The 17,456-nt window shown below is 37.0% G+C and overlaps 2 protein-coding genes across 2 annotated transcripts; one reads left to right on the top strand and one right to left on the bottom strand.

The window, feature by feature from the left end:
• Positions 1 to 289: 289 nt before the first annotated feature.
• On the top strand, positions 290 to 3,262 carry LOC120081321 (signal recognition particle receptor subunit beta-like). Its single transcript, XM_039036074.1, has 7 exons — positions 290 to 469; positions 560 to 814; positions 920 to 1,002; positions 1,860 to 1,946; positions 2,136 to 2,284; positions 2,538 to 2,669; positions 2,808 to 3,262. The coding sequence occupies exons 2-7, from the start codon at positions 655 to 657 to the stop codon at positions 2,995 to 2,997; spliced, it is 801 nt and encodes a 266-aa protein (XP_038892002.1). The 5' UTR covers positions 290 to 469; positions 560 to 654; the 3' UTR covers positions 2,998 to 3,262.
• Positions 3,263 to 4,948: 1,686 nt separating this feature from the next.
• LOC120081320 (CRS2-associated factor 2, chloroplastic) lies at positions 4,949 to 9,096 on the bottom strand. Its single transcript, XM_039036073.1, has 6 exons — positions 8,295 to 9,096; positions 8,017 to 8,144; positions 7,131 to 7,356; positions 6,375 to 6,502; positions 5,768 to 5,912; positions 4,949 to 5,517 (listed from the first exon to the last, which is right to left on the bottom strand). The coding sequence occupies exons 1-6, from the start codon at positions 8,941 to 8,943 to the stop codon at positions 5,123 to 5,125; spliced, it is 1,671 nt and encodes a 556-aa protein (XP_038892001.1). The 5' UTR covers positions 8,944 to 9,096; the 3' UTR covers positions 4,949 to 5,122.
• Positions 9,097 to 17,456: the final 8,360 nt, after the last annotated feature.

Genomic DNA, 17,456 nt, shown 5'->3' with positions numbered 1-17,456 from the left:
ACGAAAAGGTAAGAAATTTTAACATTAAAAATATAAAATAAGATTAAACCATTCAAATAGAAATGCTAAACTTTTTCAATAAATTAAAAAAAAAATACCGATATCTTGGAGAGAGAACATTTGAACTTATTTAGATTAAACATGCATCTTTTAAAATTTCAAACATGAAGCCAAACTTGAGAGGGAAAAAAATAACAAATTTATTGATGAAAACTCAGACGGAAAAAGAATAAATGTCTCACTAAATAAATAATTACGGAGAGATAAGACAGAAGTTTTGAGGCAAATAAAACAAAAACTTATTATAGGGAAAAAAAAACGAAAGAAAAAGGAAAGGAAATACCGAAGAGAACGAAACGGTGGTGGAGTTCTAGGGCTCACCACGAGCTCGTGTAGTACTGGGTAATTTCATTCATCCCCAAATTGATTGTCTTTGCATTTCAGATTTGCAGCGGAATTATCAGATCAGGTATTATTTTCCTCGATTCTTCATTTCACGATCTATGTTTCTTGGGTTCCATTTCCATCTAATGTCCTCAATTGGGTTTTCTGGGTGTAGGGCTTCTGGTGGGGGGGAGGAAATTTTGACTGAAAAGTTAAGGTTCGATTTCAAGAATTGAACTTCTCGAGCGTATTGTCTCTAAAAGTTTGAAAATGGAGGGTACAGAACAGTGGAAGGTTCAGGTTGAACAATTGAAGGTCCAGATGAAGCAATGGCTGGAACAAGGCTTGGATTTTGTTCACCAAATACCCCCAATTCAACTTTACGTTGGGGTTGGTGTGTTGTTATTTACCACCGTACTTCTTTTACTAAGTGAGTCTTTCTCTCTAGTTGTTCAATTTTCGTTCTTTAGCCCTGTAGTGGTATATGGTGAAACGTTTGGAAATTTGAAGTTGACCACCCCTTGTCTCTCGGCAGCTCGCTTGTTTAAGCGCAGAAAATCGAATACCATTGTACTCAGTGGGCTTAGTGGAAGTGGGAAAACTGTTCTTTTTTATCAAGTAAGCATCTTTCTTGCAGGTTTCTTCCTGTATTTATATGTAGGAATTTTAGTTTATCAGGTATTTGATAACTGGAGACGATTGTCGTCAGATACTTGAACGGTAGTTTTTTGCTTTCTTCATTTACCTTGATTCCAAATGAGTGGTTAAGCCTTTTGTGATATGAGTTTATACACTAGTTGTATTTCTCACCGTTTTCTCAAGAAGTAGCTTTAAAGGCACTAATGTTATTTTGGAACATTTTGTCCACATATCATGTAAGAATGTCCATTCTGTTTTAGACGTATTCTTCAAGGTCGGTTAGGAAGTTAGTAAAACAGTATCTGTGCATACTTTTGGTTTTGTGTTATGTATCTTGGTGTTTAATGTCTTGGATACTTCAAAGCTTAATTTAGGCACGGTTTGGTAACTATTTCATTTTTTGTTTTTGGTTTTGAAAAATTAAGTCTATTTCTTCTTAATATCTTATAGTGATTTGCATCTTTTTGAAGTAAAAGAGTTTACTTCTTAGCCAAATTCAAAAAACAAAAACTACTTTTTAAAAACTACGTTTGTAGTTTTCAAATTTTGAATACTATTGGTAAAAAGTACATAACAAAGCAAGAAGTTTAGAAGTAGGAGGAATGTTTATAGGATTATTTTTCAAAAAATAAAAACCAAAAACTAAATGATGATTGATTTGATGCTGACAATGCTGTTATTGCTGTTATATACTTTTAAGATATAGCATAATTTCTTTTGGGTTTATGATGATGCTATACCTATATATGTGTTAAGGATTTTTCCTTGACAGGGCTCTGGGGGAGAAATCCTCTTGCCTTCTAGATGCATTTATAACGTTTTTTATGGTTTTGCAGCTTCGTGATGGTTCTTCTCATCAGGGTACTGTTACATCAATGGAACCTAATGAGGGAACTTTTGTGCTTCATTCTGAAATAACAAAGGTAATTTATGTTTTATAGAACTGATGCTGAGGAATTGAGAGTGCTCCATTTCTGATCCATTGCAGCCTTAAAATCAATACTAATAATGCTGTGTGGTTTCTGTTTCCAGCAGTCAACTTTTTTTTTTCTCACTTCACTTGATCAAACTTAAACTAACAGATATTGTTTGTTCTTTGTATGCCTCGGTAGAAGGACAAATTGAAGCCTGTTCATCTTGTTGATGTCCCTGGGCATTCTCGCCTTCGAGCCAAACTAGATGACTTTTTGCCTCAAGCAGCTGGTGTAGTCTTTGTGGTGGATGCTTTGGATTTTTTGCCCAACTGTCGTGCAGCTTCAGAGTAATGGATTAGTCCTCTTAACTTTTCATTTATGTGTGTGTGCATTTACCATACAAATGTAGAATTTTGAGTCGCCCAAGTTCGGCATGAATGTGTGACATGAGCTCGAGTCCCCTGAGTTCTCACAATTCTCACCTGGAAAACATCCTATATCGCAACCGTGCTGTACATAATTCATGTTTAAGTACACAAAGCAATTACACAATTAAATGTCTCATGTTACTAGTTTAATTTAATTAAATTTGTCTTGAAGGTACCTTTATGACATCCTGACTAATGCGAGTGTTGTGAAGAAGAAAATCCCTGTCCTGATACTATGCAACAAAACAGACAAGGTGACGGCCCACACAAAGGAGTTTATCAACAGGCAGATGGAAAAAGAGATGTATGGCACTCAACTCTCTATATTGGGAATATCTTTTTAATGACCTGTTAAAAAAACTATTCAAATTACAGTAGGTATTATTATCTGCCATGAATTTGTTTTCCGATTATCAGTGTTGTGTTTTCTATGTTTGTACAGTGACAAGTTACGAGTATCAAGAAGTGTGATCTCAGCTGCTGATATCTCAAATGACTTCACACTAGGAGTACCTGGAAAAGCGTTTTCATTCACACATTGCCATAACAAAGTTACAGTTGCTGAAGCTTCTGGATTGAATGGTGAAGTTTCTGAGGTGGAGCAATTTATAAGGGAAAACGTGAAGTTCTAGATGTATATTCGATTCTACATGTTGTTGATTTGGTGCTTTTTGGCCCCTTCAATGTGGAACCCCGATATTTGTACTTTTGAGAATTTCCGAATTTCATCCCAATTTTTGTAGTATTTTAAGACAGAAGAAGTTATATGTCCATGCCTTCTTCCTTGTTGATAAAAGGACAGGACCAAGATTTTAGCGGGAAACAGTAAGTACAATGTCACAGAAAGCCAGAAACGTTGGTTGTTTAAATAATAGAAATTGAGATGTTGTTGGCTTCTTTTGGTGGTTGAAATAAGACCGTTTCCAAAACTCTGCAAAATGGGCATAACGGTTGAAGTATTTGATAGATTGACTTAAAATATTAGGTCATAATATGATTTGGCCTGAAAGGTTTTATAACTCTCTTTAAGTTCTCTCCTTTTCTTCTTCTCTCCCAACTCTTGTTCTATTTCTCTCCTTCAATCTCCCTCTCTCTCTCTCTTGCTTTCTCTAGACCACTTCTCCCCACTTCTCTGCATTTCATCCTATTTCTTATATTTTATCTCTAATGACGAAAACGGTCTCCATGAATGGAGTTGTTTCTTTTTTTCTTCTTATTTTTCTAGAAAATTCATCAAAGATGTATTAAAACTAAATATCAAAACCATCATTGCCAGTCCCAACACAGGAAAGTCGTGTTTAACAATGTGAATCGTGAGACAACAAAGCATGTTTGGCCAAAGAATGGGTTGTATTATTACGGCATCTAGGAGTATAATTCAACCTCGCACTTGTAATCTACTAAATGAAGAGTACACCTCACCAAAAATAACCCCAGATGGGGATAGAGAGAAGGATGCGTCAAAATCAAGCTACATTTTACCACACCAATCTCTTCAACCAACTGTAAGCCCACGAACAAAGCAAGAACTTCCCCCACTTCAGAATCCAGACACCTCCAACGGAAGACAACCTGAGCAGCAACCACATTACCGTGCCCGTTCCTCACAACCGCGCCTAACCCAACAAGACGGATGACAGGCAGCATCGATGTTAATTTTGATCCTACCAGAAGCCAGCGGACACCATCTGACCAGCATCCCCTCACCTGACCCACTACCACCAGCACGGTCCGATCTGACCTCCATCCTAGCAAACCGACCCATCTGCCCACCTTCCTTAAACATAACAAGACCTCGTTCAATATTATCATAGCCCCAGAGATCTCAAAGCAATACAAGAGAATCCACTCCATAGTACGATCTACAGACGCAATCAGATTCGAGTTCTTCACTTTATTTCGATCCTCCCAAATTGCCCAACAAGTAACTACAAACAGAATAAATGGCTCTTTATTCAGACAAGTCGCCGCCTTCATTAACGCGTTACAACAAGAAGCCACCTCCTCCAACATGATCCCAAAATCAGGTAAGATCTTCATCCAAATCTTGGACGATCTCTTACATTTAAACAGAACGTGATACCCAGACTCAAATCTCTTCCACAACACACCACTTTTGAGATGGAGTATTTCTCTTTACTAAATTAATGTTGGTTGGAAGAATACCGTGGAATGCTTTCCGTAGGAAATTTTTAATGGAATTGTTTCTTCTTCCTTTGACGATGTGCGATGGCTCATGGCAATAGATGGGGCTTTTTTCGCTCTTTTTTTTCTTGATGCCAACCAAATCAAGTGCAGAGGGCAAGCATAAAAAAGTAAGATGAAACTAGACCAAGACATAGAGAATGAGTTAAAAAGTGACTTAGAACTGGAACAAGAGAAAAAATGAGCAAAAACTTCAATTAGAGTGAGAAAATAAGCTAGAATTAGAATGAGAGAGAAAAAAAATCTGAAAGAAAAACTTATAACGAAAGGTTAGAAATTTTTGTTTTGAAAAAATGGGTCGGATTTTTTAGTACAAAAATCTCAAAACAGCTTTTATGTTGGTTCCGTTTGACTACAGATCTGAAATTGCAATAGCACTGGGGTAGAAACATATGTTTTATTCCTCTTCAACGTGTTTTAGTCGATACTTTTAAAAGTACAGTTACAATGTTCGATTAATTTATTTACAAATGGATATATTGATATGCAACTTTTCCCTTCTCATCTTGTTACAAGAAAATGAAATTATACCAATCAAAGCGACTTGCACATCTATTCAGGGCTGAGCTTCTTTGCTATAATATCAACAGGTAATGATCCTAAAGGAACTATAGGGTCAACGTTATCAAAAAGGTCTCCTTCCCAATCTACATCGTCATCGGAGTTGTAGTTAGCTTGGCTGTGATCCTGACTTTCAGGGCTGTCATCTGGGCTGCTGACATCTTCACTTGACGTGATAAATGCTGGATACGAATGCTCAGTTGCTTGTGAAATTTTCTCAAACTCCTCAACTTTCTCTAAAAGGTCATCAGGAGCAAGACCAATCTCATCTAGCAACAATGCCTTGTTTGAACCGATGGCACGCTCCCATAGCAGCTTCATTTTCGGGCTGGTTTTGATCTTATGATGATTGCCATGTAAGAGGTCACCATTCTCAATAGACTCGCCTAGAAAAAGTAACAAAAGAGTGAAAATAGGCATTTAAAAAGCCAGAACAGCAGAGCATTACCCAATGAAAATTTGGCTTTCCATTTTCAAGTTCTTATGTTTAATAATACATCTGCAGTTTTTATGTTTAATAGCAACGAGTAATAGAATAGACAATTGTAATTTGCATACTCAAGACTGCATGCCATTGCCTTTTTATATTACTGAATCTAGCAAGAGTGTTTAATGAAATAAAAGGACTCTACATACCAGATGAACCTGAAGAATCATTTGAGCTAACTCGAGTAGGAAGTGGAGCAGAACGATCGTCTGAAATAACCAACTTCCAATCCTTTCCCCTCCACATCAATATCTGTTCGTTGTCAAATGATAATAACACACAAGGAACCAATTCCTGTAGATAAAAGTCAAGAAGTAATGATAATTAATAATTTATGTCAATCAATCATCGAATTATTTCCAAACTGCTGCTTCAATAGATACACATAAGTTCAACAAAAGTATAGGCTCTGAAGGCGTTTCTAGTGGTACTGCATATAGAAATAGTAAGTTGCAATTGCAATATTCATGTGGTGGGAGTTCAAAGTTATACACGATATCACAAGCATATGTATACAAGCAGAAAAGAGAATGAAAATGCTCTACTCATCACAAGGGTGCACAGTTTCGTCATATGTTAAATGAATCTTCCAATAGAGCATAACCAACTCAGTTCCAGTGCTATTGCGGCTATATGCGGAGGTTTAGCTCAGGATTAACTGCTAACTTCTATGCAAGAAACGTTCCAAGAATCACCACAGATAAGGCAATGAGTAAAGAACAATGCAAAGATTAAAGGATGAAAATGTATGCCAACCTTGAGTTTAGCACCCAACTTTTTATAATCACTTTCATGCATGCCACTGCAATCAACCTTCACCAAAATGCTTCCTTCAAAAGCATGCCTTACGTCATCCACTAAGGAAATGTACACACCATTTTTTGCTGCGAAGGAAGATAAATTAAACTCAACACTTAACAAGGGGAATATGATGTGTCCTCTTTGTATAAATAATAAGCAATTGAAGTAAAGATGTGAATTGTAGTAGTTTAAATCAGAGTTAGTACAATAATATAAAGTGACAAAACTTGTTACTTCATAGAATCACGTTGTCCATCATGGTCACACCCCCATTCCTTTCCATTCTTAAGTCTTGGCTCATTAGCTTCATCACCTAATTTACATTTTTGCAAAAGACTAACATTGCCTCTATCACATAAAACACTATATAAATTATCTCACTTTCAAAGTTGGCCCTTAATCTTCAGACAATAGAAATATGAAATTGAAGAACTTTTCCAAAAACACATCAACATGATAGCTTTCCAAGAGGACCCTTTCTATCCCCATTTTTTCCCCGAATATTTGCTTAATCCTCACTCTTTTCATCTTGCTCTACTTATAACCACTCTAATTCAAGCAAAGAAACTCACTTTCATGTCTAGTCTAACCTTAATAACAGTTCTACCATTGGTATCTACAGATAATTAACAAAATATTTTTGTCCAATGGATTCATTCACTTGGAAGAAGGGAAAGACTGGAGACCATAGAGAATGATATACTCACTTACCTAATTTACATATTGGCAAAAGATTTTTCCCTTTCATCCTTAGCTCATTAGCTTCCTCTTTTGTTAACCCTTCCGGAGCTTCTTGAATAAGTTTTGGATACACTGGGGCTGCAGGTTTCCAAAGCATTACAGGATATTGAGGGCGAGTACGATAATTATAGTTTCTACCTCGGAACAGATATAATACACCACCGACTCGGTGAATTATTTTTCCACCAGTCTTTTCCTGGAATAATTAGCACAAGAAACTTCCATGTAAATGAACTGAGAATACCAACTCTTTCAGAGAAATAGAAGAGGAATTGTCAGAAAGGATTTAGGAAAGTAAATATTAAGGGCAACATTTTTATTGGTAAAGACTAAGAGTAAAATGATATAATATAGTCGCAAACTTGAGGAAACCAATTAAAGGAGAACCTTCAACATGTAACACTTTTTTTCCTCCTTAAATCATGTTAAACTATTTTTGTTCAATTCTAAATCAAATAGTTTCATTGAAATCTTGACAATTCCTTATCATATTCAACGTGATGAATATAGTCTAGCTAACAGTCAAATTGAGAATAATGTCGGTAGGGTACATGCCTGGTAGGCTGGTTTGAATTAGGAATATCATGGTATAGAATGTGGTACATTCAGCACCACACCACTTCATAACCTTGTACCTTAATGTTTAGTGTTTGGCACATTGAGCATTTATTACGAGTGAGCTATGCCATATTTCTCTTGCTGTCTTGGAGAATTATAATTCAATCCACAAAACAGATAGCTAGTGGTAAAACTAGATAGTACAGTAATAAGAGAAGGCAAAAAGAATAAAACTTACTTCATACAAACAATTCAATAGAAATGACTACAAAAAATGAAGAACGTATGAAAAGAACACCTCAATATGATGGCAAATATTATCCATATCTACTGTGGGAACACCTTTGCAACGAACTTTACAGACACGCTGGCGCTTCCAATGCGAATGTATCAATTCCAACATATTATGCGTAAGTCCATCCCTTCCTAACACGTCCAATTCAAACCAAAAAAGGTCACCAACTTCAGCCGATCATAGAACTGGGAATGGCAACAAGGCATATATATGATCACATAACAACCATAGATAGTAAAATTGCATATGGAAAAGGGAGGGGGAAAGAAATCATAGCTCACCAAGATTAACCTGGCGATTGTGTGACAAATGGGGTTTCACCAGCATGCGAATTTCCCAATTCTTAAGAGGTTCCCCAAGTATTTCCTCTCTGCTTTTCCCCTCCTTGGGATACTGGCCAAGCGGGAACGGGCCCGGCATTTGGACTTGCTTAACCCCTTTAGTACCAGGAGGGGGCGGATTGAAGGAATCGAAGAGAGGGATTTTCTTCTTCGAGCTTTTCAATGGAGCTTTGCCCGTCCAAGGCCTCGGCATCGTCGGAGGTGCAAAGGGTAGAAACGCCGGTTCGCGAATTGCAATGGGCTTGACTTTGGGGGTCTCAGAGTAACTGTATTGAAACTCGAATGGAGCATCAGGGAGTAGATACGAGACACCGGAATCGCCGATGACGACGGAGCGATCGCCGTGGGATGATATGACTCCATCTTTGACGGGCCTGTAGTAGTTGGAACGGCGGTGGAAGGTTTTGAGAGCAGGATTAGGGGGTTTTGGAGGGTTGTTGGTGCGAAGAGTGCGGGATTTGGGAGGAGGGTATTTGGGAATTGGAATGGGTGTTGAAGGAGAAGAAGTGGGTGAAGGATCGTGAGGCGGTGGAGCTGAAGGGAGTGAAGAGAATAGGTTTAGGCCTGGCAGTGATGGGATTCTCGCCATTGTTACAGTACTGAGTACTCTCTTTCTTTCTTTCCCTCTCCTCTCGTTGGAGAAGATGGATAAGGCAGAGCTTCCCACTAGCCTGACAGATATTTTCGTTGCTCGGCCTTAATCTTGGAGGGTACTGCACGATGCTACAACCACTACAATAGTTGAGCTATGAAAGATAAGTTGATCTTAATCTGTGTATCGGTTTTTTTTTATATATAATCGGTTCGGTTTGGCTTTTTTATTTATATAATATTAGTTTCAATTCAATTATCGGTTCTATATATATAATATATATGCAACCTGAAATCTTTTTTTAACTTGTAATCTTAAAAATAATCGAATGGATACTTCAATAAAAATGGAGAGGCGTTTGAGACAATAAGTTAGTTATTATACTCCTAGGTTATTATAGTTGAATTATGATAGTTTGCATTTGGGTGTAAATTACTTTAGTTTGAGTTATAATAGTATATGTTTGAAGTGTAAACTATTTTAGTTTGAGAATAAAATAGTAAAAATTGTAGTAAATAATAAAAAAAAATAATGAATGTTAAATAGTAAAAATGATAATAAATAATAAATACCGTAGCAAATTGAGGTTTTGAAATAATATTGACTGTAACTAATTAGGAATTTTGAAATAGTTTTTACTATAACAAGAGGTAGTTATTATATTTTGATGATGACTCTTGCCCCAAACGTCCTTTGAATTTTTATTCTATTTTATCATTCAATTTGATCGGAAGTTCAACTTAAAAGATCTAAACATCTCATCTATTGGATCATGAGATCCAAATCTCTTAAATCCCAGCTGCATACCAACTCAAACAAAAAGGGAAAAATAGTCAAAAAGACAAAAAAAAAAAAAAAAAAAAAAAAAAAAAAGTTTTAACGAGGTTTATATCTTTTGTACGATATACATGTTATATAAATCATTGAAAGCATGTGTGAATACTTTTTTTTAATTAGTTTTCAAGTAATAATTTATCGATGTGGAAGAATTGCAATACTTTTTTCAAGTTTACTTGTAAGATTGTAACTTTTATTTAAGTGTATTAAAAAAACTTTTATTGAGTCTTGAAAATAAGTAGAGGACACCTATTGCACATTAGATGTTGTTACTAACGTTGTTACAACATACCATAGAACATTAAAACATAGATAATTAACTAATAAAAATAATACCAGAGATTGGTAACCTAGTTCGATGAATACCACTATGTCTAAGGGGGCAGTATGCCAGAAAAGACAACTTCACTAATATAAATGATAAGCAGCTACAACGTAATATTTATCTATAACTATAGCATTGTTGGTGTTGACAATCAACAAGCAGAAGCAATTAGGATATTAAGCACTCTAATTCCATTAATTTTATCAACCAAGTAAGCATGTTCATAATAAATTAAAAGGGTTTCAGAAATTTACCTTTGATGAACTTTCAAATTCCTTCAATTTTAGCTTGAATCTCTTCTCCAATAGATTGTAGACAACCACTTAATTTTTTTCACTATCCTCTTGACCCTTAGATTGGATTGTGGGATCCAAAATAAGAATCAATTGAAGAGAAATTTGGAAAATTTTCAGATTAAATGTCATAACCTAGAGAGACTCTTCTCCCTTAATTTCTCAAATTGCATGTCCAAAAACAGTAGCTAAAGTTCAATCAATTTTTTTTCTTCTTCTCCATGCAATTTGTGAAACCCAAATTTCAATTTCCCTACTTAAGTAAGTAATTAAGGGATTTAACTAAGTATAAGTTAAATCCTATGTGGAAGAGAAGGAAATTTCTAAGTGTTAAATGGATTTTCCTTTAGTAGCTTTGAGATAAGCCTTAACTAGTAGAATTTTGGCTAAGTGTAAGGTCAAAAGAAACCATGTGTTAGGTGTTAGGAAACATTGAACACATAAGATGAGGCTGAGTTAGTAGAAGCTTAAAAGGGATTAAGCATTGAAGCCAAAAGCAACCATGCGATTTGTGAGGTTGGACGCATGTTGGCCGAAGCATGGCAAGAGGCGTTGCCAAGAGTTGCTCGTGCGTTGAGGATACGTGAGCGAGAGTGGAGAGAGCAAAAGAAGCTTGAGCGGAAGGCGTTGGATAGACGATCGTGTAGCTTCAGGCGGCGCTAAACGATGTGGAGTAATGTGCTACATGATAGGCAAAGGCACTACACGATCAATGCAAGTGCTAGACGATAAATGTAGAAACTAAACGATAGTGCTAGATGATAGCACTAAAAGATAGCGTTAAGCATTGAGCAGGTGCTAGACGATGCGCGGGCGCGGAGCGATAGACTACACGACGGTATTACACGATAGGCCAAGCGTTAGATGATGGCCGTTCGCGATAGACGCAAACGCTGGGCGATGAGCACTATATGATAAATAAACGTGCTAGACGATGAGTGGGTGCGTTACACGATAAGGCATCAGCGCTACGGGATGGAGCTAAATGATAGGCACAACGGCTATGCGATAGGCTATGCGCGAGATTTTTAAGAGCGAGATATCACTAAACGATTGAGCTACACGATCGGGCATTAGGGCTATACGATGGATACAGGCACTAGACGATTACAGCGAGAGGGCTGAATGTTAAGCAATAGCGAGATGTTTAGTAAACGATGGAGCTAAGTGATGAAGTGCAGAAGCTGCACGACGGACTAAATGATGGAGCGGTGTTTAGGCTTGCATTACACAAGGCTGATGAGCTCACTCGGACAAATGGTTATACCAAGAGGTGGTTGAAGCTTGAGTTAATAGGAGCTGGACGAATAAAGATTCATGCAAAGAGAGCTTTATACATGAGGAAGACAACTCAAGCAAGTGAGTGGCATGAGAGTAGGCAAATGTCAAGGGAGTAGGTGATGGCAAAACATGGTGTAAACACTCCAAAGTAAGAGGTGTCATGCGTTGGAGGCCTTAAGAGATGAGAATGATTGGTTCCTTTGGTCTATAAATACCACCACAAGATGTCTCTTCAATTCATAAGCCAAATCCTCTTCAAAGAATGTAAGGAAGAATGTTAGAAGGTGGATTTGGAGGAGACTATGCGTTAATCATGAATACCATGCATTGACCATGCGTTTTCAAAAGAAGGAGATGTTGTCGGACAGTGAAGTATGGAAGTAGCATCAACTTGGGACAAAGAATTCTCCTAGAATACTCGTGCGTTTTGAGTGATTCTAAAGCCACATGAAAGATCTGAGAATCTAGTTTTCAATGTAGGGCGCTATAGAAGAAGCTCCAAGGAATCAGGATGGAAAGTGAAGGAAAGACAGAATAGTCGAGCTATCAGGTAAGCTTGCGCCGATCTTGATGTTTTGAGGATTCCGGCCAGACCACGAGAATTTTTTGGCTAAGATTTTAAGGTAAGCTTACTGAGACATTTTAAAGCATATTTGTAGAAGGAAGTATCTCGAAATAAGGCTTAGAACTATGATTAATCTAAGCTTAAAAGTTGGATTTTAGGGTCCAAAAAGGGAGCCCGAGGAAACTGAGGAACATCTAAATAGGAGGATTCCTACCTTACCAAGGTGAGTGGTACTTTTCTTTAAGTCTTAAAGCATATCTTTTAGAGTAAAGTGTATATGCTTATGTTATGAATAAGTGATTTAGCATGAGAATAAGATTATAAGATCGGGATGGTCAGGAGGTCAATAAACCTAGTTCTTGAGCCCCGAGCGAAACCTCACGGGATGGTCAGGGGACCAAGAAGCCTAGTTCCTGAGCCTGTGGGAGGAACCTCGTATGGGATGGTCAAATGGCTGGCAGGCCTAGCTTCTGAGCCCATAAGCGAGGAGCTATGTGCACATAGAGGACATAAGATACAAAGGGAATGCAACAGACTAAGCGTTTATGATTAGTAATAGTTGACTATCTACCGTGTGTGTAGGTAGAGATCAGACTCATTCAAAGCTGAGGTTTGAGTATTAACCTCGTATTTATTATATGTTTGTATTATGAGTTAAAATATACTCTAGAAGCTGCTCATCACTCACTGAGCTTCTTGAAGCTCATTTTTTTCTTTTCATGTTTTCTTCCCAGGTAGTGAAAGGTGAGAAGTTACAGGGTGCTGCTAAGGTCAAGGTCCGCCACAAGCCACAATCACATTTCTGGGGTTTTAGAGTTATTGTAAACTTTGTAGTTAAGTCTTGGAGTTTTATAAACGTTACACTATTGTAATAAATTGGGCCTAATCAATCAGTTGTTATTTATCTCCTTGACTTAAAGTTTACTAAGAGTAAAGAGGTTCATATGGGCAGTAGGTATCACAAAAGAGTGGTATCTATGGTCTGTCACGCCTCTTGTCGGGCTCAGGAGGCGGGCCCAGGGCGGGGTGTGATCCAACCTTCTTCCATGAGGTAATGACATTCAAACCACTTTTGAGTAGTGGATTTGTATGGTGTAAGGTGGAGTGAAACCCACTTCTTCCAATTTTAATTTTAATGGAATTTTAACATGAAATTCAAATAAATAATTTGAAATCAATGTTCAAAATTTTAACTAATTATATAAATATAACTTCTCAAATTAATATTTACAGTTATTATAATAATTAACACTAAATGACTTTAATATTAAACTTGATTTAAATCAAAATTTTTAAAATTAATATAACATACCAATTTAAAAAACATGAATCCCTATTCAGTAATATTTAAATCATACTTAAATATTTTTCACTTCTTCCAATTTCTTATTAATAATTAAAGCGTTTTATTATATTATATATAATTAATAATTCTCTTAAAATGAATTTGAACGTTTCAAATTCTTTCATCACGCTATTATAAAGTTTAGTCCGTTTGTGAGCTAGTAAGGGGACCTAATGGACCTACAGATCATGAGCTCCAACGATCCGAGATTAATTGGCTAAATTCTTTAAACCGAATTAATCAACATTCGTTAACTACCAAGTTACTCCATTAAAGCCCATTAGTTGCACTCTTCTCACTATAGATATATTTATGTCCACTTGATTTAACCATGATCAGTAAGTCGATCATTCACAGATTGTTCTTATTAATAGTTGGGTCAAAAAATATTGTTTTACCATTGTAATATATCTGCTCCTTAAGTCTCCACTGATTCACCAATAAACAATTGGTTTATGGTCCTATCATAAATCGGGTCCCTCTCAGCCATAGAAAGGGTGGGGCCCATTGTTCAAAACTAGGAGTTAGTACTTAAGGGAACAACCTATCTACTAACCCTAAAATGTGTAAAAGTGAATTTCGTCTTGCAAGACTATATCCCTAGCTATCTACCTGGTCTTACCCCTAAAATGGGAGGCTTATTGAGCAGCATTGTTGAGTCACTCTCACCCATGCAAATTAAAAGGATAATCTCGAATAAACAAGAGTTCATAGTTAGCTCAGGATTGAGATTGAGTTACCTTAGGTCATCAGATTGAAATAGTCAGTTTTAACGGCAAACGGCGTTATAAATAAAAAGTGACTATTTCGTAGTCCAAACTTATGCAAACATCTTTTGCATAGGATGCCCCATTCGCATGTCTCCACATGAACGATTTCGAGATCACATTGTTTATATCAAATACAAAACGGGTCGCATCCATAGTGTCCCCAGGATAAGGCATAATAAGGTACCCAACTCTATCCTTATACTCATAGACTGTTTTGGCTATATACCCAAACATGATCCTCTTTTATGTCTCCACATAAGGTTCAAGTACTCATGCTATAGCCAGGGATTCATTAGTTTATTGGATTTAATTTTTACAAGTGCAATTTACATATTCAATAACAATTTTATTGAATAAACCTTAATAATATCTTTATTTCAAATAGAATATGTTTAATTTTACAAACTGCGAGTTTTAGGACATACAACCCAACAACCTTTCACTTGGATTAAAACTTCAGTGGGTTTATATATACAAATATATACAATGTTGAGTATGAGAGAATAAATACAATAAATTAGGACATTAGATAACCATTAATTCTCCCACTTACCCTAGATTTACCTATCTCGTAGTCTTATTCCAACAACGTGACCCTCAAACACTTCAGCCATGAGGGTTTTTATAAATAGATCAGCTAAATTGTCTTCTAAGGCTATTTGCGTGGCGATCACGTCTCCTTGGTGTATGATCTCCCAGGTGAGATGGTACTTGCGTTCGATGTATTTCCCGCACTTATGGCTTCTCAGTTCTTTGGAATTTGCAACTGCACCACTGTGATCACAATAGATGGTGATCAGCCGATGCATATTTGGAACCACTTCCAAATCGGTCAAGAACTTTCTAAGTCATACTACTTACTTAGTTGCTTCACATACAACTACATACTCCGCTTCCATAGTGGAGTCAACAATACAACTTTGCGTTATACTCCTCCATAATATAGCTCCTTTATTCAGAGTGAATATTGATCCCAAATCTGATTTCCTAGAATCACATAAGTCTGAAAATTAGAATCAACATATCCTATAAGGATCAGATCCTTAGTACCATACATGAGCATATAGTTCCTTGTTCTCCGAAGATACTTAAGGATGTTCTTAACGGTAGTCCAATAATCATATTCAGAATTGGACTGATATCTACTGACCATTCCAACTACATAACATATGTCTGGGCATGTATATGATAACGGGTAAAAATGCACGTTATCATGGTGCTAAGTTCTTAAACAATGTTAGCTTGCGTTGATAAAATATCTTAAATTGTATCCATCAAGCATCAATTTCATAGTATTGCGGTCGCATGCGTTCATCACATTGGAACAGTTGATTTTTTTTGTTTTTATGCAGAATATGCATTGATGTAATGAAGAATTGCAATCATAGGAAATCATTGGTCGAATACAACTTCACCTCAAAGCTTTGCGATGATCGTGTTCGCAAACATTCGCCCAAGAAGGATTACCACAATTTGATTAGCACAACATGGTGGGCGCATCTGGGCGAAAGGCTAATTAATCGCGATGGGACAGAAAGCTGATGACAGTCGAATCTGAATTAAGTTGACAGCCGATAACGATCACAAGTACATGCAGCTTTTCGGTGACAAATATTCGGCGCATCAGTCAGGAATTAAAGTCGTCCCATCTATACAATTATGATATAGAAGGCGCCTTTCACCATAGATGTTCTATAAATACCAAGGGCAGCCTTCAGAAAAGGGGTTCAACTATCTTTTGTTCTACAAATTCACGCCCCTGTCCATAGTTTTTTTTTTTAAGGCGGAGCAAGAGAAGAGTGGTGACGCTGAAGATCGCTTAGGGAAACTCAAGAGAGAACCTTGAGGCGAAGAAGTAGAGAGCGGGCCAACTCTTGCGAGAGTGAGATTATCTTTTGAGCACGAGTAGAAAACAATGTAAAAGCCTGGGCAGTAAAAGATTGTTACCAGGCCCTTTTATTCTATACTTGCATTGTTATTTTGTACTTCATCGTTATATTTATACAATGGAAGTTCTATTTCTACATATGTTCACTCTCTTGACACACATGAGTAGCTAAACTAGTCGAATGGGTTGAGAAGAACTAAGCTAACATGACCTAGGAAGTTCATTGCTTGCAATTGTCTTGTTTTATGCTGTGCAAAATACCCTTTAGAGTTACTCAAGAGAGAGTCTAAAGAAAGAAACCTAATGGCTCAAGAGAGCTAGGTTAGAATCTGGACTCGAAAGAGTAAGATTAGAACTGTATAAACAAGAGATAGGGACTTAGAGATAAGCTCTGTTTGTCAACCTGCATCGCATGCATCCTATAGATAGGAATGATATTATGTGGTCGCCTTATTTGTGTGTGTTATCCTGTCATAGCATAAATAAGAGTAAAGGCTTATGTGTAGGTCCTATAGACTTATTGCATATATCGCATGCATTCTAGTTTTAGAAGTCATGGCATTCGCACCGAGAGGTGGTTTATTATTGTATGCATGTTGCATGAACGCATTCTAGGAAGTGTTAGCCAAAACTCTTCTCAACTTGTTCACCGCATACTCATCACATCTTCCGTTTACCAACTCTTTTCAAACTCCGCCACATTTATTTATTTTTCATTAACGCAAACAACAAACCCAACAATTTATTTATTTATCCGGCTACCGCAAAGTTCTTCATAAAAATTACCAACGCAACCTGTTTTCACAAGTCCCTGTGTTCGACCCTGGATTTACCAGGAAACTCAGAGGAATCTGCACTTGGATTCCACTGAGGAAACTTGAGTGCACAATGCAATCTCATCAACGCATAACATCCACATTTTCACTTTCACAAAATTACGCATCAAGTTTTTGGCGCTGTTGCCGGGGACTTCGGCAAAATTATTTGCTAACAGTAATTTTTCCGATTTCTCTGCAAACTCTCAATCTCTAGCGAATTACGACCCGGAGATTGAGAAGACATTTAGACAAAGATTGGGAGACCGCCAACAACAACCACAGTCAGATAAAGAAGAGATGGTGGAGCAGCCTGGAAATGGAGCACCAAATGATAACAATGTCATGGCGAATCCAATTTTGTTGGCAAACGATCGCAATAGACCCATTA

The sequence above is a fragment of the Benincasa hispida genome, chromosome 7 (assembly GCF_009727055.1).
Source record: "Benincasa hispida cultivar B227 chromosome 7, ASM972705v1, whole genome shotgun sequence".
Lineage (NCBI taxonomy): Eukaryota > Viridiplantae > Streptophyta > Magnoliopsida > Cucurbitales > Cucurbitaceae > Benincasa > Benincasa hispida.
Note: the sequence above shows the minus strand (reverse complement) of the source record. Positions and strands in the feature narration are given on the sequence as shown.

What these genes read in the sequence shown, in the direction of transcription:
- LOC120081321 (XM_039036074.1), top strand. Translation starts at nt 655, where the DNA reads ATGGAGGGTACAGAACAGTGGAAGGTTCAGGTTGAACAATTGAAGGTC. An exon ending in AACTGTCGTGCAGCTTCAGA is followed by an intron (nt 2,285 to 2,537) that starts GTAATGGATTAG and finishes TTTGTCTTGAAG; the next exon opens with GTACCTTTATGACATCCTGA. An exon ending in AGGCAGATGGAAAAAGAGAT is followed by an intron (nt 2,670 to 2,807) that starts GTATGGCACTCA and finishes ATGTTTGTACAG; the next exon opens with TGACAAGTTACGAGTATCAA.
- LOC120081320 (XM_039036073.1), bottom strand. Translation starts at nt 8,943, where the DNA reads ATGGCGAGAATCCCATCACTGCCAGGCCTAAACCTATTCTCTTCACTC. An exon ending in CAATCGCCAGGTTAATCTTG is followed by an intron (nt 8,145 to 8,294) that starts GTGAGCTATGAT and finishes TGGACGTGTTAG; the next exon opens with GAAGGGATGGACTTACGCAT. An exon ending in TTTGCCAATATGTAAATTAG is followed by an intron (nt 6,503 to 7,130) that starts GTAAGTGAGTAT and finishes CTTCCTTCGCAG; the next exon opens with CAAAAAATGGTGTGTACATT.